This window comes from Apteryx mantelli, chromosome 13 (assembly GCF_036417845.1).
Source record: "Apteryx mantelli isolate bAptMan1 chromosome 13, bAptMan1.hap1, whole genome shotgun sequence".
In the NCBI taxonomy this organism is placed as follows: Eukaryota; Metazoa; Chordata; class Aves; order Apterygiformes; family Apterygidae; genus Apteryx; species Apteryx mantelli.
Window position 1 is genome coordinate 26,382,485 of NC_089990.1, and position 24,482 is coordinate 26,406,966.

The window sequence follows — 24,482 nt, forward strand, 5'->3', positions numbered from 1 at the left end:
TCTGTCACCACACAGATGCCGAGCTTTGGTGTGTAAGCAATGCACAATACCTCCCTGCTTGGGACAGACCAGCTTGGATGAACAACCAAGAAGTCCCTTGTGCTGTTGGGTGTAAAGGGCTGGTCACTTAGCCCCCTGCTTGCTGGAGGCCAGGGTACATTCAGTTTGTGCAAGCTTCACCCTACCTGGCAATGCTTTTTCCTCATCAGAGGGATGGGATGAGTTTCAGGCTGGGGAAGAGGAGCCCAAGGACGATAGTTGATCCAGGCGTGCAGCGCTCTGTCGCTGGAGATCTCCTTCTGCCACTCAGACCTGTGCTGATCCAGCACTGTCCGTGATGACGGCCTTTTGGAGATGCTGCCTGCTGGGCTCTGCTGTGGTGTATGGGATGCTGGGGACACAGTGCTCTGCAAATCCCTTTTCTCCTGCCATAGTCTTACCCACAGGTCCCATCGTCACTGCTGGCCAGAGACTCCTCCAGCAGGCCTAGCTCTTGCAACATGCCACAGCTCTCACACGGGCTTTCCCCATGGGGCACCAGCCCCAAAAGCTCACCCAAACCCGCCTCACTCCTGCTGCATCAGCATGCAGCTCTAGCTCCTCTTGGGGCTGGCAGAGAGCCCTGGCCTGCGCAGTGCTGGCTGCCAAGGGATGCTTCAGCACAGTCTGGCCCACGGCCCCCAAGACACACCAATTCAGGCACCTCTCCCAGGGTGCTTGGCCTTGGGGCAGCTCCAGCCCAGGCCACAGAGGCATGCGAGCTGAGCCCTGTTCCACTGCCCCCGTAGGGCAGGGAGCTGCTGGAGGACCCTGGAGCAATGCCTGGCAAGTGGGGAAGCAATGTTAGGGAGAGGACACCACAGCCTGGCCCTCCCGCCTGGCTCCTGGGCTGGATATCCCTGCCTGCCCCAGAGGGAGCTCAGCACAGCAAGGGGGTCCCCCATACCCTCTAGTCCCAGGCGCCCCCCACCTATCACCCCAGATATCTTACAGAGGCTGCCAAGCCCCCCCCCGGGGGTCCCCCGTACCCTCTAACCCTGGGAGTCCCCCATGCAGCCCTAATGCCTGAGTGCTTCCTGTAAACCCCCCCTCCCCCAAAACACAGACATCCCACAAGGGCTACACAGCCCCGCTGCTCCCTGGTCGGATGTCCCCATCCGTGCCCTTCTGCAGCTTGCAAACCCCAGAGGGGCTGCTCAGCCCCAGGGGTCCCCCATCCTCCCCCAGCCCCACTGCCCCGCCGGGGCTCCTCAGCCCCCGCGGTCCCCCATCCTCCCCCGGGCTCCCCCGACCCCGGGAGCCCCAGTCCCGGCACGGGGACTGCCGTCGCCCGACCCCCGCAGCGGCCGCCATTGGGCGCCCGCTCGGCGGCGCGGCGGCTCCACCGGCACCGGCCGCCGGGGCTGGCTCCGAGGGGGCGGCCGGGCCCGCGCCCGCGATGCCGCGGGGGGGCCGCCGGCGCCGCGGGGAGGAGGCGCTCGGTGCGGTGCGGTGCGGTGCGGTGCGGTGCGGTGCGGTGCGGCGCGGCCCGGCCGGTGCAGCGCGGCGCGGCGCGGCTCGGCCCGGTGCGGCGCGGCGCGGCGCGGCCCGCGGCGGGGCTCCTCCCCGCTCGGCGCGGCGGGGCGGCGCGGCGCGGCGCGGCGCGGCGGGCCCGGCGGCGGGGGAGGCATGGAGCCGGCGGGGAGCGGCCTGGGGGCGGCGGCGCTCTGACCACCTGGGCCGGGCGAGCCGCCGCCGGAGGATGGGCAACGCGCAGCGGAAGGCGCCGCGCAGCCAGCGGCGGGGCAGGATGCGCTCAGCAACAGGTACCGGGGGACGGGACGGGACGGGACGGGGCGGGACGGAACCGGCTCCCCGCGCTGCCCCCAGGCTGGCCCCGGGCTGCTCCCGCCGCGCCCGGCCCCGGCGCTGCAATGCCGCCGGGGCGCGCAGGCTCCCTCTCCCCGGTGCCCCCCAGGCTGTCCGAGTCTCTTCCCTGGCCCCATGCCATGGGATGGGATGCGCCTCGCTATAGCAGCAGCGATGGACCTCGCTATAGCAGCGGGGATGGACCTCACGACAGCAGCAGGGATGGGAGAGGCTTGTCCTTTGCTGCAGCCCCCCAGCTACTTGGTCTCTTTGGGTCACTTGGAGGACACGGGGAGAGGTCACCTCCAACTAAGGGCTTTGCCAAAGGCTGGCAGAGCTGACAGTTGAGCAGGGCTTGATGGGGCTCGCTATGGGGTCCTATCCCTGTTGCCCCACTCGCTGTTGGTGTGAGGAATAGGTGCTGAATCGTGCACCAGGCTGTGCAGAGCCAGCCTGGGCTATGGGGAGGCCTGCACTCGCCGGCCCCAGAGCTGAGTCCTGCCCAGTTGGGGAGCCCATGCTTGCATAGCCCCCAGCACGCATAGCCCCCTTCTGCCGCAGCTCATCAGGGAGATGGGTGTCTCCAAGGGGTATCATATAGCTAAATGTCTAAGGAAGGCAGAAACCCTAGCAAATCTGTAAGGAGCATTTGGAAAGAGCATGGCATGTGGAGGGCTATCTCAAAGCCAGGAGCGGGCAACTGAGTGCACTCGTGCTCTGAAACAGCCGCGTGGAACAAGCAGGACCTGTCTGGTCACTCCCTTGTCCCCACCTGGGCTGGCCCAGGCAGTTCAGCAACCCTTTCCAGACACCTGGAAGTTCAGCTTTCCTTCCTGACCCAGCCCAGTCCCTGGAAATGCCCAAAAACCCTGGGCACGCTCAGGTCTGGCATGTCCCTTGGCTCTCAGGTCTGTCTAGGGTCCGTTTCCCCTAGCACCCCAGAGCGCAACCCATTCAGCTCTGCCTTACCTTGCTCTTGCAAGCACTGCCCTTTGCCTGGCCAGTGGCTCAAGAATGGGGATGTGGCAGTGCAGGGAGCAGCAGGGAACCTGCCAGCCCTGGGAGGGACCTCTGGAAAATTGCTTAGGAGCTGCATTAAAATGTGGAGTGATTGTCAGAGCCCAAGTGACTGTTATAGCTTAATAATTAGCGGGCAGAGGGGGTGGAAGTACAGACTGCCTCTGTATAATTTTGCAGCCGCGGTGGTAGCAATTGTCACAAAGGGCTGAAAGAGAGCAAAGAAAGCTTCAAGTTGCATTGGGGCTCAACCGGTCATGAGGGATGAAGGATGTTGTGCTGCCAGAGGCAGCATCCAGCACCCAGCAAGTCTCCCTCAGCCCCTGTCTTGCAGGGAGCAGGCCACGGCTGGAGCCTGGATTGCAACCTGGGCACCCTCAGACAGGGCTGGGGTGCCACAGGATGCTGGCCTGCTCCCTGCCCGCACCACCTGACCTTGCTGACAGTCGGAGCCAGTGCAGCTCCAAGGGGGAACTGGAGCTAATCGCACTTCTGCATCATCAAAGGAATTCTTAGGAGAACAAGCTGCAAATCACATTCCCAGCGCTGCTGGGAAGGGCCCAAGGGGGGTTTGCAAGGACAACCTTCGTGGGGAAAGCTGGCCCATCTCTATCCTTGGGCACAGAGTGCATGAGCTACCTGCAGTCGCAGGAATCTCACGCAGATAGATCTTCCTCCCTCTCTGCTCACAACCCTAGTCCCTTGCTTTTGACCAAGCTGATTGCAGAGCAGAGTAGAGCTGCTCCTGGCTCCTGGCAGGGCCTGCGAACAACAGCTCTGCTAAGTCGGGAGAAATGTGATTTGCCCATCTGGCACTGGAGATCTCTAAACTCGTCTCATGCATGGAGCAGAGAACACTTTAATGCTCCCAGACCATTTAAGCTTGAGGCTGTTGGGATGTAATGGCTCAGGCATTCCTGAGCAGCTAAATACAGGCTTTCTTGTGGAGAGGCGTCAGAGCAATCCAGGCTGGAGCTTATCTGCTGAGGGGAGGTCTCTGAAACTTGATAACCCCTTGGGCCTCATGTCCCCCAAAGAAACAGCCCTGCAGTGGCTCCCTAGCAGTGGGGACAACTGCAGGGCCAGGCAGCCGAACTGCTGCAGCCAGCATTAGCTCTGCTGAACGACGTGGAGGAGATGGGTTGGGGAGCAGGGACAGCTCTTAGTAACTTGGAGGGTTTTTCCTTCAGTGTGGGCACAACCATAGCTGGGCTCCTGGGAGTGGAGGATGGGGTCCCTCGTGGAGAAGAGATGAGGGAGACCTGCAGCTTGGTGGTGGCCACTCAGGCCAGGAGGTACCTTGACTAGCCTCAGGCAGGATCGTTCTTCCATATGAGCAGAGCCAAGCTCACTTGAGCCACTCCTGATGAATATAGGTTGGTTTTGGTTGCTCTAGCTGGAGCTGCTCCACGCTGCTCTGGTAGAGCCTGTCAGGGACGTACCTCCCTCTTGGCTCAATCCTCAGGCTGGAATTTACTGCCTGTTGTCACAGCCCCTGGCTGTCACTCACTGTCAGAGCTGAGAGCTCTGCAGGAATGTGGATGTGCCCAACAGCTTCTGGCAGCAGGTGTCTAGGTCCGTGCATACCTCAGTGTGGAGGGCAACACACAGAGGGGCCTTTCCAGTGTCATCTCTGTTACTTAAAATGCACTCTTCTTCATGTAACAGTGGGATGTTGCTGGGTTGTACTTGGACAAGATTGCGTGAACTTGGGGCGCTCTGTCCTTAACTCCAGCCACCGGGCAAAAATGTGTCTTTTATATGCATGTAGCGCTGTCTGTTAGACTAGGGCTCTTGCCTCCCTGCACCTCCTCCTTGCTTGCCCAAAGAGACAAGCAAGATGCTGTTGTCCATAGGCTGCTCCTGAACCCAGGATACCTGTTTACAAGTGGTGGTGTTTGAAGGGGCTGGTCGGAGAAGGCATCGTTCTCACAGGCTGTTGCAATTGCTGTGATGAATTAGCATGTCTCCGTGCCCAATGATTTGACTGGGAGGTATCTCTCAGGTTACTGTGTCTGTCCCTGGCTGTCATGATAACTATGGGGTGGGGTCCCGGAAGAGACACCAGCTGTGTGGGTGGGGAGATTAACTGGTGGGTGACTCACACAAACCTGCTTCAGGTCTCACAAACTGAGACAGTTTATGCTGCGAAGTTACTAGACAGTGAAGTGGAAGGGTGGGTGGGTAGGTGCCAAGCGCCTGCACATCCTCTGCCTGAGCCTGGGCGCACGGGCTTACTGGTTAAGGGAGCATAGTCACAAAGGTGAGTGGTGCAGTGGTGGAGCACCACATTGCAGTTACTGGCAGAGTCCACCTGGAAAACAGCGCCCGGCAGCCACATCTATTCTCTCCATGGCTCCATGGATTTTGCATTTTGCTCTCAGGTCGGCTTGTTTCGGAAAAATATCAGCAATGAATATCCCTTACCACCACCTCTTTGCGCTCACCCTGTAGATGCTCAGGAGTGGTTCTGATACATATCAAATGGGGGCTGGTCCTGAGACGTGGGAGAGCAAGGGAATCCATTGCTGGTTCCTCCTTGGCCTTTGCTGGCCCGCTCTGGGGCAGATCTCCTAATTCCCCAACCTATGAGAAACACACATAAGTGCTGTCTGGGTTGTCAGTGTGTGAGTGAAGTGGCTTCTCCTGGCATTTGGCCATCCTTTGACCACCTCATCCCTTGGGTCTGCTGTGTCACTGGGTACCTGGGAGCCCTGGGAAGGGAATGGATAGCAATGACCCTGCTCTGTCTTGTGCTAGCAAGCCACAAGGATGGTCTGGGAAAGTGATCTGTTGGGACAGGAGACAGGTCTGGTGTCAAGGCAGGTCACTAAAGGGTCTGCAGAGAAGAGGGAGCCAAGTGTCTGTGGACGAGCTCCCTGGAGGTGAGCACTAGCTGCACGGCCCTTCAGGCAGGCTGCCTTGCACTACATCCATAAGCCTGTTTCCCAAAGTGACCTGAGTGCTTGGGGCTGCATTCCTGTCTCTGCTGGAATTCAGTCTCCCAAGAGCCTCATTCCATTGGGAAAACCAGGCTTAGATTTAGAAATCACTGGGGCGCTTTGAAAGCGCTCCCTGAGGATTCTTTGCTTGTGGCTTTTAGAAGGAACCAAAGCAAGAGGAAGTTTGGGGGGCTCTTGCATCTTCCAGTGAAAAGGTTGGGTGAATTCAGAAACTCTCCATACTTGGTTTTTTTCTTCCTTTTTTTAGCTAAAAAATGTTCAGGGATTGAGGTGAGATAGCAGCTCCACCCAGCTGAGAGGCTGCACCAGGCTCTGGGGTCAGGTCACTAGGCATTTATTTCCAGACAAGGATTTAAAGGGCTGCTCCAGCCAGATTGTGTGGGAATGGCCATGCTGCACTGGGGAGGTGGGGGGTGATGGCAGGGGGGAGCAGCCAGCCTGTGCCGGCATCTCTTTGAGTCCTGTGTGGCTTTCAGAAGCAGGCCATTTGGTTGCTGTCCCAGCCACAGCCGGAGTGTGTCGTGGCTCTGCGGGGAGCTCTGCTCAGCCCGCGGGGCCCAGCCTGTACTTGCTGTTGAACCCCATCCCCATTTTGGGCACTGCAGCAAAGAAGTGCGGAGGGAGGGATGAGCCAAGCAGGGGTCCCCCCCCCACTTTGCAGCCCCCCAGTCTCACCCCATGTCTGTGCAGGAGCTCTCTTACGTGGCAGATACACGACCAGAACAGGGGGTGCAGGGGCACATTGCTGCAGCACGAGCAGAGGTAGGCAGCGGTGCTAGAGGTTTCTTTTGGGGACACAGAGCCACAGGCCAGACCCTGAGCCCGCCCAGGAGAGGTGCAAACAGGGGGAGCAGCCTGCTTTGCCTTGCCGCTCCGCTGCGGGAGCTGGCGGCATCCCCAGAGCCCAGTCAAGGGCCTGGCCAGCCCGACCACCAGCACTGTGGGAGCCCCGCTGGTGGGACAGCGGCTGTGCCCGGGGTGCACCGGGCGAAGCACTGGTACTCCGAGCAGGCAGGGTGCATAGAGGGAGAACGGGCTGCGCGCAAACGCGGCCCCCCTGCGCCACCCCTCCCCCTGGGCTGGCGGCAGGGGAAGGAAGAGGGGACGGGGCTGTGACAATGGGCTGCAGGGAGCTGACTCAAACAGCCAGTTCCTGGTCATTTCCTTTCTCTCCGGGCTGGAGAAAGGGCCTGGAGGCGGGGAAGGCAGAGGAAGCTCACCCCCTCAGCATGCTTTTGACACAAGGGCCAGCGGGCGACCAGAGCACGCAGCGTCCCGGCAGCGAGCAGAGCCCTGCTGCCCCGCGCTGCACCAGCCTGCGCGGCACCCGCGCTTCTCACCTGCTGCCTGGACCACGGGGCACCACAGAGAGGGCAGCACGCCACCCCACGTGGCTGCGGATGCACCCGTAGCAGCCCCTGCCCCGTGCTGGGTGTAGCCATGGCCAAGGCCGAGTCGCTCCTGCTGTCGCGGCACCGCGGAGGTAAGGCAGGCAGCGTGGGCAGGTGGCCGGGGGCACGGGCCAGCAGCCAGGGCACCCCTGCGGCCCTCCCCCTCCGAGGGGATCGTGCAGCTCAGGCGGCAGAGGTTGCAGACTAAACCTGGGCCCAGCTCACTCTGCAGGGTGAGAGCAAGCATTTGGGGCTAACCCGCTGGGGCAAGGGGCTGCGGAGACTCGCATCTCCAGAGGGTTTGCAGGAGGCACCAGGTTGGTGCCACATGTCTCTCATCCCACCTGGCCCTAACTACAATGGTTTCCCTTCTCATTTCAATCCTTGCTGCTGTTCCCCAGCCCGCTGGGGTGTCATTACTCTGCTGGTGGCCATGCCAAAGGCACAGGGCCCCGCAGCATGCACCTGCCACCAACCAGTCCTCGGGTCGTGTCTGAGCCCCGGTGGGATTGACTCTGCCCAGCCCTGCAGTGCTGCACCCTCCCAGCAGCTCTCGCAGCCCTTGTCCGGGCACTGATGCTGGTGGCTGTGGGAGCAGGGTCGGCAGCAACGCGGGCTGATGCTAATGCCAGAGCCATCTGGGGACCGCGCTGCCCTCACCATCGCTCCTGCTGTGTCCGAGTTCACGTCTCGGGCCCCTTTGTCCCAATGCCTGGCCGCGTTCCTCTCACAGGCAACTTCCTCGCATTGTCCTGGGGCCTGGAGAGCGTAAAAACCTGCAGGGCACAGGGGAAACGGCGCTTTCCTGGAAGCTCCCAGTCCCAGTGAGGGGCTACAGCTTCTCTAGCCATAAGCAGCCCACACTCCTGGCAGAGGTGGCCAAGGGGCGAGAATGGCCCAGGACGTCCGCCTGCAAGCAGACCATTCCAGCTGGGCTGGGGACATCTCCAGGGAAAAGCTAGCAAACAGCTGAGCCGTTTTGGGAAATGGGGGGGTGGAGCAGGGGCTCAAGTGTTGTGATCCAGGGTGCAGCCCACAGCTGATCACCTGGGACACTTCTGGCCACCACGACTGCGAGAGGCCTGACCTGGGGTCGGAGGAGGCCTCTGCGCAGGGTCGGAGGAAACCACCCCAGGCCGCACACCGGCCCAAGGACGTGCTTTGTTGCAGCACAGGATGCTCAGGAGCATCTCAAGCAGGGGGCTGCAGGAGGATCCCTTCATTGCAGAGGACCGGCCAGCTGATGCTGGGAATGGCAGGGAGGATCCTTGGAGGTTGCTGTGCCAGGTTTCCTGAGGCTCCAAGGAAAAACTTCTGCCTTTCTTTACCAGGGAAGCACACAAGCTAGATTCCAATAGGCTGGAGGAAGTCGCATTATCAACTGGAAAGGGCCAGACTAGTGGAGAGCGGTGACAGGCCAGGAGAAGGGCTGGCAGAAGGGGAAGGGCTGGAGGGGTCTGATCCTGTGGGCTGCCTTTGGAGGACGGTTCACAGCAGGTTGGTCAGAGATCTGTGGTCTGTTTGGGCTTCTCCTGTTGTGCAGGAGAGCGAATTGAGGGTGAGGAGGCAGGAGTGCCCACATCCACGGCCAAGTCCGGAGCCGCCCGGCCTGTGGCCGCCAGTTCGGCGTGCGCAGCTCCATCCCAGACTGTCGTTGGGAGCAGCAAAGGTTGCTGCACGCCAGGCCCTTCCTGCTCTGGCCAGGGCCTTGATAGAATGAGGCCACCTCCCCACGGCTCTTGGACCCCGAGCAGCGAGCAGAGTGAGTTCATCTGATGGCTAGCTGCAGTATCAGGTCAAGCCCCGCTGAGAGCCCAGCCGTGTCCACAGGCAGTTCCCGTCCCCGCAGCACGAGCGGAAGGCACGCCGCGCCTCATCCTGTGCCTGTGCACACTGCTGGGCTCGCAGGCCAAGTCCTCCCCGCGTGGCATCACCTCGTGCCTCCCCTGCTGGCGCCGGGTGCCAAGATGCCCCATGAAGGTCTCAGTTTTGTGTCTCCAGAGCCAAATAGATCAGGCCCGGCTTTTAACTGATAGCGCTGCCTCGACAGAGAGCAGCCCCAGCACTGGGAATAACAGACGCTGCTGGCAGGGTGGGCAGAGGGGGTGGGTGTCCCCACCTACACCCAGCCGCTCAGCCTCCCACCCTGCCGTTGCAGCCCGGAGGGCTTTTGTGCACTGCATCTGCAAGACTCCTACTCAAAAGCACAATTGCAGAAGCCCACGGCACCCTGGCCCCGGGCACGGCACCCAGCTCTCACTCCCAGCCACCAGCATGCCGGCAGGCTCTGAGGATGCCCCTGCTCCCCTGCACCCCCCCCGGGCTGGTGTTTGCCTCAGCTGCTTCCAAAAGCTCCCAGGAAAGGGATCCCACACCCAGCCGGATCGCCTTCCCGGGCTCCGTTGCCCCGCCACGCGGGAAGATTTTCCCGATATCTAGCCTCAGATTTTCCACTGTAGGTGGACCTGGTTTCTTGCCATTGCCCTGTTGCTTTCCTCTTTCTAACAACGTCCCGGGAGACGGTTGCTGCATCCAGCTAAGCCGTCTCCCTCTCCTAGCCTAAGCAGCCCCGTTCCTTCAGCTGTTCCTCATCACTCGTGGTTTTGCTGCTCCCCTCCTGGCTATCTTGGTTTCGTTTGCATATATCTTGGAGCGTGGGGCCCAAAGCTGAGCTGCTCAGCCTGTCGGTCCCGGTTGGGGCTGGTGCTGGGGCAATGCCAACCTGGGCAAGACTCTGCACCTCGCCAGGCTCCAGGAGGTTGGTGCTGGACCCATTTAGGCAGGGCATGCAGCAGAGAGAGCACGCCTGACCCAGCCAGCTGTGTCCCCCAGGTCTTACCACCTAGGGTCCCTTGCTGGGCTGGACTACCTTCCCAGGGAGGACCCAGATGTCCTGGCCCCTGGCTAGCCCCGAGGTGGTTCGCTGGAGGTTGGACGGGAGCCGTGACCTGTGGGGCTGGGGTGCTCACTGGCGCTTTGACTGACAGCAGCTCTTTTGCTCTCACCATTTCAAACCTTGCCTATCTCTGCACGGGTGACGGCAGGCTGGTTGCTGTGGCAACGGCTCCCCGAGTGGCAGAGCACCCCACTGCTCCCCATGGGCCCCAGGAAGCGGGTGCCGAGCTCGCACGAGGCCCCCAGGTGCTGGGGACAGCCGCGGGGTCACCTGTGTCTGACTGCCGCCTTGCAGGGGGAGCACCCGCATCCCCTCCATGCCTGCCCCACGGGGGGGGAGGTGAAGGCAATGGATCCCAGAATCGCTTGGGATCCAGCTTTTTATTTGTTCAAGGATCTCATCACAGGGCTGCAGACAGGTCTGGCAGGCCGTCTGCCCTGTCTGTGTAACACGCTGTTAACTCTGAGGCCTACTGATGGACAGTGATGTTAGTAGTTATTTTGCTGCTGGTGATTTTAACAAAAACATCTCTCGCAACCCAATGTTCTTCCCACGAGCTGAATGACCCTCCCAGCTGCCAAGCCCACCCACCCTTGCCAACAGCTTCTACAATACCATTATCTCCTGTCAGTACAAAAATCAGCTGATTGCCTGTGAAACAGGGAGAATAAGAAGGGTGCCTAGCGCCTGTGGCACATTCAGTGTAGCAGAGTGGTGTTAATCTTTAATGAATTAAAGATTTAATTTTAGTTTGAGGCTACTGCAAAATACTGGCTTGCTGTGCAGCAGTGCTGCTGAGCGCCAGGATTTCGCCCTCACATCCACAGTGGAGTGGATACCACCTGTGAGCCAAGGTAGCCCTGCCCTCCCCATCCTGGGAATGCTTATGGCTGCAGTGATCCTGCCTCACAGGTCCAGCTCCGTTTTGCCTGTAAATACTTTTACACGACAAGTGGCTTGAAATAACCCTCTGCCTCTCTCTTCCGTCGCTCATCCTCCGGGGTTTCAGGAAGTTGCATTCAGAGCTTGCAGCGTGCGTCTCTGGGGTCTCAGCACAGTTTGTAGCTGTGCAGTAAGCAGGAAGATGATGTAGGACTTGGTATAGCTACTGGGTGAAGCATGGAGCTGGGGGTTGTAGGTCGAGGCCAGATAGATTCAGACTACTTAGGTGTCTGCTCTTTAGAGGTGGAGATATTCGCCGTTACTTAATGATGTTAAAGTCCAGATCAGTTTGTTGGTGCCAGGGTTCAAAGGAGCATCAGACAAGTGTCTGCTGGCCGGTGTCGTTCTGGAGTCAGATTAGCTACTGCATCCCTCTGCTGCATCGCTGCACCACCGTTGTTCTTCCCGACGCAAGAGCACGCCGGCCTCACGGCAACGGGCACCGTGGGGAGGGCTGGCTGTGCCGTCCCAGGGCAGGGATGGCTCCTGCAGCTCTGCGGCAAAGCCGCCCCATGGAGGAACCTCATCTGCACGCCTGGGGGGGACGCGCTGCCCGCCATAGGGCATGGCATCTCGGTCATCCCAGGCAAGGGCTCACGCCAGGTGCACTCCATCCTGCATGCAGTGAGTGCTTGCAGAAGGACGGCAAGATCTTCGCAGCGAGCAGAGCTCTCCCTTCTGTGGGTGTTGGGATTGTCGGCAGAGGAGTCGCTTCATATTTGGAGGTTCAGGATGTCGTTCGGATCGGGGTCGATGTCCGGTCCCGGAGGCTGGCTGCCGTGCCTGAGGCTGTTGTGTGCACGGTGGATTCATTTGCCATTACGCGTCTCAGCAGGGCAGCTGGACCGGCGTGTCCAAGTTCAGCAGGAGGTGAGCTTCGGACAGGAAGCGCTTTCTGCTGTTGCTGCCAGCTCCTGCTGTTTGCTATTTTCTGTTCCTCTCCACTAGTCCCAGACCGGTGTGCGCCTTGGCTCGGTACCACAGGCAATGTCATCAGGCTGCCTGCACCGAGAGCACAGGAGTTTCTGTGTCGTCAGCAGGCCAGGGTGCTTGCTCGAAGTCGGCGGCATATGGTTTTGGCACTGCCGTGTGTTGGCTCCTGTCGGTGGAGTTTGGGTTGCTGTCGGGATCGGTCTCAGCCTTGAAGTTTGCTTGTTTCCTCCTCCGCTGGCGCTGCAAAGCTCTCTGGTGCGTTAGGACGAGCCGCTGTCGCTGGGTTGCCGCTGCACCGCTACCCGTTGCCATGGCTGCTCTGTTAATGGCGCATCGCCCGCTGCTGCCGTTACATCATTCTTGTGGTGCCACTGCATCGCCGGCGAGGAGCAGAGTGGCAGGACCTGCATTGCTGTTGCTTCGTGCTTTCTCGGCGCACGCTTGAGAAGGAAAAGTTTGGTGGGGAGCTCGAGCAAGAGACGTCTCACAGTAACTTCACCCTGGACGGAAACAACTCTTGATGGCTCTGTCGAATATCTCTGTGTGGATTCGGGATGCGTGGGCAGTAGGTAAATGCTGGGACAGTTGCCGGTGCTGAGCGCGCGTGATTCTGGGGGGATGCTAAGGGCATGGGCACATATGCTGGTCTGTGCTCTGCAGCTGGCAGTCCTGCAGGGACTCCCTTCTCCTAGGAGAGAACAAATTCTGGCTCGAGCTGCAGCTCTGCTCAGGGCCTAAGGTGGGAAGCAAACTCCCTGGTGACTTCAGACCTAGTCCTTCTACCACCAAATAGTGTAATCCGAAGCAGCTGTGCCATCCCAAGACTGAACGCTTGCTCGTGCTGCGTAAGAACCTGCAAGATGTTATATTGCTAGTGGCACCCCCTGATGACACCTGCTGTGTCTGATAGTTTGCAAATTTGATAACCTGTATAAAGATACAGGGTTTGGTGCACGCTCCCTTGGGCTGACTTGGAGAAGGCTGAGTTAGAGGACAGTATACCCTGTGCGGTCGTATGCTTGTCCTCACATGTTTAGAGGTATTTCAGGAGACTTTTGTCTTTGACTTGTTTCCCAGCACAGGTTTAAGCACATAGCACCAAAACCATGCTGAACACGGCATTCAAAGCAAGGGGAAGTTGCATGGCAAGGGGCAGGAGGACCCAAGACTGCCCCGGAGCAGAGCCTGTGAGGGCAGGGCTGGTTATTGCTTTTTGTGCTGGCACACAGTCGAAGTCGCTCGCCCCGCACACCCACTGACAGTTCCATTAGTGTGTTCATTCTTCAAGGCAGGGTTGGAGGAGGGAAGCTGGAAGGGAGCCTGGGCCAGGTCCATGCAACCACCCATGCCTCAGTTTCCCCCCAGCAGTGAAGGAGGCAAAGCTCAGGTCAGGAATGCTGGGGAGCGCATGGGATAGAGCAAGGCGTCTGGCTGTGCTCTCCAGGCCTCCCCTTGCCTCCCGGAGATGTTTGCTGTGTTTGCCCCCTGGGGCACTGCTTATTTTGAGCCTGTCACCGATAAGCTTGACAGGCCCGGAGGAAGGTCCAGGGCCTCGGAGGTCACTGCGAAGGGCAGCAGGCTCTGCTCTGGCTGCACCGCTCCTCCACCCACCGCCGTTTCCCTCTGCCAGGCTCCCATCAGGGTGCTCCTGCTGCCGGCCGGGGATCCTGGGCGCCGCAGGATGCCTGGGCAGGGCTTCGCTGGAGAAGCAGCGTGGCCCAGTGGGTAGAGCGCTGCTCTGGGCCCCTTCCCAAAGGGTGCAGGAGACACGATGGTGTCTTGTGTCTCCCCAGAGCTCCCTAGAAGGGACATAGCTGGGTTTTCTGCCTTGTGCCTCCACTTTTCATACTCATCGTCATGTAGAAGTGATGCAGATGTGAGGCCCAGAGCAGCTCGTAGCCCACAGGACTTGGCTTGGACCACGAAGGCACCCAGAGTTGGGTGTCCACAGGAGACGGGCTGCGTATGCAGCTCCCCTTGGAGACCTCCTGGCCCAAGGCGATCTAGCAGCTCCTCTTTTGCAGAAATACTGGGAAAGGTTTCTCGGCATTCCCATGGCAACTACGGGACTTGCACTAACATCCCAAACTTGCTCTTGGAACAAGCCGGCGCCCGACTGCTCCCAAAAATAGCCCAGCCCTCAGGACAGCCTTATCAGCCCTCAAGGCTGGCAGGGGGCCAGGGCTGGGTCACTGGCTCCTTGTGCCACATTGCAGAGCTGCTGTGGGACACTGACCCGCGCGAGGCAGCCCTGCACTGCCGAACACTGCTGAGGGGACAGCCAGGGCTGTGCCAGGGGCCCAAAACACTTCTGAACACCTACACCCAGGGAGCAAAAGCCAAAAGCATAAGGGGGTTAAGCTTGCCCTCTTGCCTGCAGTTAGAGGGCCGTGCAAGCACAGGCGCAGCCTCTTGTCGCATGGCTTACGGGCGTCAGAGCTGGCTGAGGGATGCTCAGCTTGCTTTCTTCCCTTTGCTGACCCCTCCTCCTCCTCAGCTGCCACTTCTGCCAGGAAGGTGCAACCAGCCCAGCCAGTGCCTCTGACACAGCATCTCTGCTGCGCGTGTCAGCTCAGGACAGTGCCGTCTCACTTGCTTTTTTTTCCCAAATGAACATGCATCTGCAAAGCTTTCCATGGGTGGAAAGCCCTGTAGGAGCGATTCTGTTTTCTGTAGGACATGGGTGCCCTCTCCCTTTCCACCCTCACGCTGCAATCACCCTGGTTGCCCCAGCTTCAAGCGCTGGCTGGTCCGTGTGCACCCCTGGGGCCATGGGGACAGGAGGGGTGCGAGGGGGGGCATGGGTGGCACTGCAGTCCGTGCAGGAGGGCCCGGCAGAGGAATGATGAGCGTAGCCAAGATCACACTTCCCCTTTGTACAAGGGCGGCCCCGGGTTTCAGTGCTGTGGTTTGCTCACGTGGTTTGAGCCCCTAAGGCGGGTGCCGGTGGCTGGTGAGGACGTTAGGGCCACCCAGAGCGAGCGGGGCTCCGGGCGGCACCCAGGGGTACCAGGCAGCGGGGCTGAAGGACACCCAGGTAAGTTGCCTGGCTTTGTTATCGCTAGCTCCAGGGAAGGCGGTTGAGTGATGCAGGAGGCCAACACTGGAGAGGGCTTTGGTGGAGGTGGAGGTGGCATGGGGCCAGGCTGCCCTGCAGCCGGAGTGGAGGCAAGGCAGGCGGTGGGGTGCCTGCACTGGGCTTAGGGCTCCTAGTACGGACACCTCACCCTACCCAGAGAGCTCGCTGCCTCCATCGGCAGCAGTGCAGGGGGTCCTGTGCTGTGGTTTGGGGACGTTCTGACTGGGGGTCTGCAGGAGATGCTGCTGGGTCCACCATAGATGCTGCAGGCGGCCATATGAGGGACAGCCCTGGGCTGGGGGGACAACCAGAGCAGGGAACAAGCCAGCGTGCCATGCGGGCAGGAGTATCATTGCCCGCTGACCACACCACAAGGCCAAAGGCTGGGTCTGCAGCAAAGCAGGCAGAGTGGCACAGAGAGCCAGGGCAGGGTGCAGGGTTACTTGCCGTTCCCTGAGGCTCAGCTCTGGGGTCCTGGCTGAGTTTTACTTCTCAAAGTTGCCCTCAAAAACGGAGGGGGCTGTGGGCAAGAGGGATGTGGTGGAGCAGAGTGACACGCCCCAGCTTGCAGAAGAGAGTGGGTCTGGTGGCCAGAGCTTGCTGGGGTGAATGTGTGCCCAGGATGGTCCCCGGCTCCCTCAAGGCTTTCACCCATCCCATGCCCCCACCTCAGCCCCAGCTCCCTTTCTGCAGCTGCGTAGGCTCATGCTTTTGGGGAGGTGCCCGGGTCCTGCTCTGCATATATCCCATGCTGCTGACCCCATTCTCCACCAGACGGTGACGTTGCTGGGACGAGGGAGCGTGGCTTGAGCTGCTGCTTGCCTGGAAGTGGCTGTGAGCTGGGCTCGTGCCAGCATGGCACTGCTGCTTCCCAAGCCTGAGCCTTCCAGCCCCACGGGGCTCACCATGCCTGTTTTACCATGACCCAGACCGCATCGTGTCCAAGGCCCCCTCCAGCCCTCTAGTAGCACTTTGCTCTTCAGAGTCGGGCGCTCTTATGCAAACCAAAATTTTATGCTGCTGTCAAGGCAAAGCAGTTCTGCAGAAAGAAATTTCCCTGCCCAGCCCCAGTAGAGCGCTAGCCTCAGGGGACAGCTCGGCACAGCGGGCAAGCTGCAGGCCAGGCTGCAGGGAGCAACAGCCCCATGTTAAAGGATGCCTGCCTGAGAGTAAAAGCAGGAGGTGGCACACACCGCTTTCTTCTGCCGTCCCTTTCCGCCTCCCCACAAAAGAAACCCACTGTCTGGGGGTCTCCACCAGCACCCCCATCCTCTCCAGGCACCACCATATGGCAGGCATCAGACTGAGAAGCAAAAGCCACGTTCCTGCTTGAAAACTTGGGTCTGCGTTCACCTGTAGCAGGGCAAATTTCATCCCCCCCCCACTCAGCTTGGGGCATAACGGTGCATCACCAGCTCTGCCCCAGGAGCATCCATAGCAGCTGCCCTGCACTGGCCCCCTGGGATGCAGGCTCTCTGCAAAGGGGCAAAGACTCAGCATGATTTACACACACACAGAGACACCTCTTGGTTGATATGGAAACGAGTCAAATTATTTAAAGAAAAAAAAAAAGTCCTGTGTTAAGTCACGTCGTTATGGTAACACAAATTATAAAAGTAACTAGGCTAGGGATGTGGCACGTTGCTTTTGGATGTTGGGTGTTGTGCAAACTCTGCCGCTGGGCTAAACTGGCATGGAGGGGGAAGGGAGGGTAGGCAGCACGGGCAGGACAGCAGCCGGGAGCAGCACGGGCGATGCTTGGGACGGAGTGCTTGGTGAACTGGAGGAGCAGGGGGAGAGGTGGCCCAGGGGGGAGCTGGGCTGGCCGCAACAGGCTCCAACGGCAGGGAACCAGATGAGGGAAGAGGGGGGACATGGCAGCAGGGCTGGGAGGAGATCCTGCCTGTTGGTGTCTCCTGAAAGTAACAGTGCAAAGGGGTGCTGGGAAGCCAGGACTTGTTATGTGTAGTTGTCTTTTCCCAACCCTTCCAGCACAGGCAGAGCTTCCCGAGGGCTGTTCAGTGCACCAGGCACTGCCCTGGCACCACTGCTTTCTTTGCCTCCTCTCTCATGCTTCAGGTGGGGGCTGGCATTAAACAGCACACATCCCCCCCAGAGGCGGCTGCATTTTGTCTGGCGGTGCACAGAAGTGCTCGCTGGGCTGGGGCACCCCATAGCACTGTGGAAAGGGGAGAGGGGAAGTCCATGTCACACAGGAAATAGGAGTGCCTTCTTTCTGCTGCTGCTGGGGCTGGGGACAGGCGCACAGCCCAGAAAGTCTGCCTGAATCCCTGGCACCATCGGAAAGTCCTCAGGAGGTCTCCAACCCCCCCAGGGCCCCACGCTTGGCACTATCTCCCCACTAAATGTCTGTTAAACTTGGGAGATTTACCCCTTTGGCCAGAGGTGCTCTCTTTGGAGTCAGACCTGCTGCCACAGCCCAGGAAGGGCGGTTGGGTGCAGATTCAGTGCTGAGAGCTCTCCATCATCTAGGGATGATGGCTGGGCTGTGTTAGCAACAAGACAAGCACAGAGTCTGGAAGAGATGGGGGTTGGTCCCCAAATTGCTGTGCACTGGAACTCCTAGGACTTTTCACCCCTGCTGGAGTTTGGGGCCTCATCTCCCTCTTTTTGCTCACTGCTAAGCAAACTGTGGCCAAGGTGGTCCTGATGCTGCCAGCTGCCTCAGCTCTTGCCAACTCCTGGGAAAATCTGGCACCTCTCCATCGGCAAACCAGACCTGTGATTGACGTTGCTGCCACTTGTCACTTCTGTGGACCCAGGGAAGACATGTGCGGTGTGATTCGACATGTCCCAGGGATGCTGGGCTGGCATCAGCATTCGGCCTGGCCTCAAACTTCCCCAGAGTTTGAGTGTGTTCAGTGCCAAGGCTGGGCTGAGGCAGCTGATAACGCTGACCATGCGTGGCCCAGGCAAAGCAGGGCTGCAGGCTGACACCCGCCGCACTGGGAGAGGCCAGAAAGCCCAGGCTGTGCCTGATCCTTGCCCCCACAGTAGATGGGCATGGGTTTGTTAGCATCACAGTCCTGGCAGCCAAGCCACAGGCCACGTTGTGAGACAGGCTGAAGGAGCATCTGCCCTCAATCCGTGGGCCACGGGGGTGACACCAGGCTGGTGTCAAGCCCAGTGGTCCCTCCTGGCATGTGGCCCACAGCCAGTGTGCTGGGGACACTGCCTAGGGCCAAGAGCTCCTCTCCAGAGGAGCCACGAGCCTGTCGGTCCTTATCAGTAGGAAGCATGTGGATGCTGCCCTTGAGCTGTAGACCCATAGCCAGGGGATGGGCAGTGGCACAGGACCTCACACAGCGCCCTGTGCCCAAGGCAACTGGAGCACAGTTTGGGCTCTCATGCCAGGCCCTGCTCTGTGTCGGCCATAGCCGTGGATGCCGAAGCCCGACCATGTGCAAGTGCTCACTCCCAAGATGACATCCAGGCTGCAAAACAGCCTGTCCCTCCTCTGCCTGCACCAGCTCCAGGGGCTGCAGATCCAAGGTTGGGGAAAGATCAACCCTAAAACCTGACCATGGATGAGACATGCTCTGGTCTTCCTCCCACTATCCTTCAAGCCCCTGTTTCAAAGCTCCCGTCCAGGAGACAGAGGCAGAACCAGCTGCGTTTTCTGCTCTTGGAGAGCGTGGGGGGCTCAGGGGGGCTCCAATACACTAACGAGGCAGTGCGTGTTTGTGGGATGGTGCAGCACAGGCACCTTGGCTCTGGGTGACCGCAAGGGCACTCCCTCAGCTCTGGCAGGAAACCACTCTGAGTAGAAAATCCACATCCTCTTTTGTTGAGCATTTCTCCAGAGTGGAGATGCTGGGGCTGCAGGGCTTCCCACTGCAGAACGCCCTGTGTTTGCCATAGCACAGCTCGGCTCCCAGCACGCTCATCTCCCCGCAGAGACCAAGTCCTTCCCCAGGGACTCTCCCCACTGGCAAACACCCATATGAGTATTTCAGAGGGCCTGGACCTGACCCAACCCCACAAAATTTTCTTTCCCAAGAGACCTTTCTAATGCACCCACCTCTGGGGCACAGCATGTTAACTTCATCCAACAAAAAGGGAATGGGAAGGTGGAGGAGGTGCAGGGAGGTACCCACCAAGCTCAGCACTCCTCTGAGCCAGCGGTCAGGACTGGCCTGTTCTGGCTGGCCACCCATCACCCTGTGCCCAGGACTGCTGCTCAGGGGAAAGCATCCTGGAAGAAGGTCACACTCACAGCTGATGTGACTGCCCCTTCTCCAGCACCTGGAGCTGCAAGACCCTGGAGCCCATAGTGGGCAAGGGGCTGCAATTCATGTTGCCATGCAGGCTGCAGGAGCAGGGCCTGTCTGCAGAGCTAGCTGTGCTGGAAAGGACATCATTCTTGCAGTGTGAGGACTGGGGGCCTCACAACATTGCTCCCCAGGAGAATCCGCCCTGCTCCTGGGGAATGGTGCTCCACACACACCCCCACAGCAAGGCCCAAGCAGGAGAGGTCCTAAGCACCTTCCAGAGGGCTAACAGCAAAACATCTCCAACTGGGGGGGGAGGGGAGACAGGGGGTACCGAGGGCAGAAAGCTGAAACAGCATGGCAAAAAGCCCCTTGTCCTTTTGTGCCCTCATTTTAGCTTACAAGGTCTGCTCTTCCGCAGCAAGGTTGCTTCACTGCTGCACACTGCACTTCCTGCTCTTAGCCCAAGAACAGCTGTGCAATTACACAGGGTAACAGGGCTTTCTTCCTTCCCCAATTTCACCTCTCTCCCTTCCTGACCAGTTCTAGCAGCCCATGAGAAGGCCCAACGGCCAGCCAGGGCCCCAGAGAAGTGTGTCCAGGCCCCAAGTGGCAGTGTTGCTGGTGGGGTCCAGTCCTGTATGGCAGCATGGCCTGCAGAGGAAGTTTTGCCAAGCATGATGCAAGCAAGGCACATCTAAGTCCGTGTATTCCTGGAGAGCCCAAGGCATACACCAGGGCAAGCAACCAGGGCAGCTTCATGCCAAAGGTCCCTGTGCATGCAGAAGGCAGGTGAGGGCCACAGCATGCCGTGGGCTGCCTATCCACTGTCATGAGCCCCATGTAGGTCCTGCATCTCCAGGTGCCTGGCTTGAGGTGGGGGCTGCACTCAGTTCAGTGTAGGTCAGCACCCCATAGCGATGCCTGTGGAAAACCCCCATTGCCTCCCTCTCATTCTGGTCTCTCCTCCCCACAGCCACCTCTAACCTAGACCTCGAGAGCAAGAAAGCTGCCCACGCCAAGCTGCCATGGCAGCAGCCGGTGAATGTGTTCCTGGCCTCCGGCCGCCCACCAGGCATGGAGCAGCTGCACCAGGAGGCCCAGCTCAACCTCCAGAGCTTGCTGCAAGGTAGAGGGGCCAGCGGTGGGCTGGGTGGTTAGGATGACAAGGACAGGCACAGCTCTGTCCCCTGCTCCTTGGCTGGCTGGCAGAAGCCAGGATGCCAAGTCAGTTCCTGTGGTAGACAAGGCTCCTACAAGGTTTGTGGCTAGCATGGTAACCCCAGTCTGCTCTTCTGCACAGCCCCACACAGGAACTGCCCAGGATACGCTACAGCCATGGCTGTAGGAACCAGCAAGATCGTGCTTTAAAAATCACTGCATTTAAAAATCACAGACCCCACCACAGCCTGGGTAAATTGTTCTGGGGGAGAATTCTTCCTGATCCACCACAGGATCATCAGGCCTCCCCTTCCTATCACCAGCTTATCTGGTATCTATACCTGTTAGGGTCATGTCTCCATATGCATTTGTCCAAGCCACGCATCAGACTTTGTCAAGCCATAGAAGTCAGGCTCCCACATGCTCCTGAGTTGGTCCCAGCCCTTGAGCCTCTCTCACAGTTCTTCTTGGGACCCTCGGCACTTGCCAGTCTCCTTTCAGTCTCCCTTCACGGCACTCTGGTGGTGGCATCACTCCAGCTGTGCATCCATCATGGACACAGGAAGAGACCATGCTCATGCCAGAGGTCCCTATCTGTTCAGCAGGGCTTGGCTATGCTTTTCCATCACCAGGTTGTCCTGGGAACTCATTTACATGGCACCTCTGGGCACAGCCCACAGCCTGGCTATAAAACTGAGGCCCAGCTGACCAAGAGATGCAGATCCTTTTGCTCCAGCAGCCTCTGGTCTTGTTTTCCTCCCAGTCACTACTAAAACATCAAAGCAACCAAGACCAAGAACTGGCCCCTGGGGCCTCCTGGACACCCACCAGCCCCACAGCATTTCTGCCTATGAGGACCTGGCAGTTGATTTGTTTCATCTAATCAGCATGGCTGTTGATTTTGTTTCCTTCCAATTTCTTAATCAAGACGTCACGTGGTCTCAAATCAGATGCTTTACAGGCATCGATTAGATCAGCAGCCTGGCCTTTCTCCAACTTGTAATCTCATTAAGTTAGTCTGATCAGACCTGGTTTCCATGAGGCCACAATGGCTGGCATTAATTAACTCAACAATTACAGGATGGGGAGACATTGAGTTCCCTCCTGCCCATCCCCAGCTGGATTTGCTTCCCCCTGAGTCCTGGCACTTTCCTAGGCAGCTTTTCTTGGACAAGCAGTGGGGGCTGGCAGGGTCCAAGCTGTGACTTGAGTGTCCCAGCCCTGGACTTCTTCCCCAGGGTTTGCTGGTGGCACGGGTAGGCTTCTGTTCTCCACATCCTGTTCCTCCTGTTCATTGCCTAAGCCCACCTGCCTGTGGTGACCAGGGACCCAGACGGCCAGTCAGTGTCACATTGGTGTACCCATGAGCACAGCTAGCCCTGCAGCTGGCCCAGGACTTCACACTGCATCTTCTATGTCCTCTGTGGATCTGCCAGTGAGCTTCACAGTGGGGCCAGAGCCAGTGGACCCTGGGCAAACTGGCTCTGCCATCATCCTATCCTGCAGACCTATGGTAGACATGGGCTGCGCTCCGGAGTGCCTTCTTGTTCCTCTCTGTCCACCTCTCTGCCCCTGCAAATGTGAGTGCACAGGATCCAGACAGGATGGCCAGGGCCATTCATAGGCCCTCTTAGCACCCAGCTTGTCCCTGGGGGCAAAGCTTTCACTCTGGAGCATGCAGAGGCTGCTCAACCCACAGACTACCATTTATCTTGCAGAAGAGTATGAAGAGCAGTACACAGAGACCAGGGTCACCGGGCAGACCTTCCGCGCCGCCAGCCACCTGCCCCCAGACACACCCTCCGAGCCGTCACCCCGGCCCCCACCTGCCAAGCGTCTCGAGTTCGTGCTTATGGTGAGTCTCTGGGTCCCCCACTTTGTCCCAGAACACAGGGCAGCCACTGCGGGTCCTGGTGGGAGAGACGGGCCCCTCTGCCCATGCACATCTGCAAGGGTGGCAGGGCAGGGAGGTACCATTCCAGCATTGCCCAGAGAGGAGGGGTTGGCATGGCGACTCAAGTAGCAGGACCAAGGTTTGCCTTTTCTGTCCATTCCTCATCCCTCCTCCTTCCCCCAGGAGTGGCTTTGGTGGTTCAGATTCCTTTTTTCCCACAGCCCCCAAGTCGGCGAGCAAACGAAGATGAGACCACCACTACCACACTTGGTGTGAGGCCTCCCGAGGCCTCCCTGAGCCTCCCCACCACCCCGGACAAGCAGACAGCCTGGACCAGGGCTTTCCCCCTGCCCACCGTGGAGGAGAAGCAGTGGCACCAGTCCTGCTCCATCCAGACCAACATCGTCCCCATCAATGTCTCTGGTAAGGCAGCACCTACACGTTACAGTTGGGAAGAGATGCTAGAGGCAGCCCAGGCCAGGCAGCGACCCCATCATCTAGCTCTCAGCAAGTTGCAGAGCAGTGGGAAGATAGGCTGGGACTGCAAACCTGTGTCCCTGCAGGCCAGGACAGCACCCAGGGCAGGGCAGGGGGGCAGTAGGGTCTTGCTCATGTGTGTCATTTCCAGCCATCTCTTTTGCCATCTGCAACTTCGTGCTTCTTATCCACTGGTCATGCCACAGTCTGGTCTCTCATTTCTGCCACGTCAACCAGCCGTCGTGGTCTGTTGTCACCTTGGCTCTCATTGTGCTCAGTACGACCTGCCTGTCTCACCTGTCCATCCATCCATCCGTCCTTGCAGGGCTGCAGCTCCCAAGGTACAGATCTGCCAGGCCCTTCCAGCCTCAAGCACTGCGCTTTGTCCCGCACACGTGCTCTGCCCTGAGGCATCCCTTCTGTTATGCACGGGCAAGGTGTGCTTCGAAGCCCTGTAGCCTGCAGCTGAGCAAGATACACCTCCTGAAGGCAGAAGATGTCTTTCTGCCTTTTTAGTTACTCCTCTCCGTGATGGAGAGATTTGTGGGAATCAGGATGGTTCCTCTCCCAGCCCTGTGGCAATTCAGGGTCTGAGGGACCCTGCAGCACTCCGTGTCACTGGGGTGCTGGCATGGCTTAGCATCCCTGGCCCTCATCCTGTGACATTAGCAATGGAACCCAGCCATGCAGACTCTGGCCTTGCCTGCACAGATCAGAGCCTGTTGCACTGAGTTGGGGTGGTCTCTACAGTTTTCTCTACAACCCATCTCCACCAGCAGGCTTCTCCATGTTCCTGCCAGCTGGCACGCCAGCCTCCCAGTGCATCACCCACCATGCCTCCATCTCCCCAGCAGCTCACGTCTCATTGCTAACCACACTCCTTCCATCATCCTGCCCTTGCCACCCCCATACTACCACAGGGGTTCTCACCAGCAGAGTGGGTGGCTCATGACTCCGGAGCAGCATTAGCCCTGCTGGTCACACTGTAAGAAAGACACCATGCCAGCAGGGATGGGGTCTGGGGGCAGCCCAGAACCATGGCCCTTTGCAAGGCCTGGGTGTGGGACAATGGTGTGCTGAACTGCAACTCCTCAGTGCCAGAGGCAGAGCCCTCCAGACCTGTGTGCACATCCCTAGCCCTGTGCTGGCCTTCTGCATGGCACTGCACCCATCCCTGGGGCTCTGGAGAGCCAACATCCCAGAGCCACCCTACAATGGGTTCCTCTGAGGCAGAGGGGCCGGGCACAGAGAGGGCTGCCCAGTGCCACAGTCCTGCCTGCACACTCACAGCAGAAACCTGGGTCAGGGGACTCCCATGAGGTGAGGTGGCCCTATCCAGCCACAACATGCCTCAAAGGCACTGGCTAGATGCAGCAACAGAGCTGGGCTCAGCCCCTGCCTGAGCAGCCCCTCTTCCCATGCCTGCAACGCCCTCCCGGCACTGCCATGTACAGCGTGTTTGTTTTGGCTACAGGGCAGCACTTTACTAGGCACGCGAGTGCTCGTCACTCCCTGTTTAACACAGAGACCGCGATGAACCCCAAGTCCACCCTGCGGCGTAGACGGACCGTTATCGGATTCCCTAACCTGTCCCTGCGAGACCAAGGTGACAACAACAACCGCGCAGCCGCTTTCGTGCTCCGGGAGTA

At 59.3% G+C, this 24,482-nt stretch overlaps 1 protein-coding gene across 1 annotated transcript in view; it reads left to right on the plus strand.

The window, feature by feature from the left end:
• The window catches only part of NHSL2 (NHS like 2), a 53,291-nt gene that overhangs the window by 19,061 nt on the left and 9,748 nt on the right, over positions 1–24,482 (plus strand). The window contains exons 2-5 of the mRNA XM_067304463.1: positions 20,278–20,430; positions 22,181–22,317; positions 22,578–22,779; positions 24,308–24,439. Of these exons, the coding sequence (XP_067160564.1) occupies positions 20,278–20,430; positions 22,181–22,317; positions 22,578–22,779; positions 24,308–24,439 (624 nt within the window). The remainder of the gene's footprint in view (positions 1–20,277; positions 20,431–22,180; positions 22,318–22,577; positions 22,780–24,307; positions 24,440–24,482) is intronic.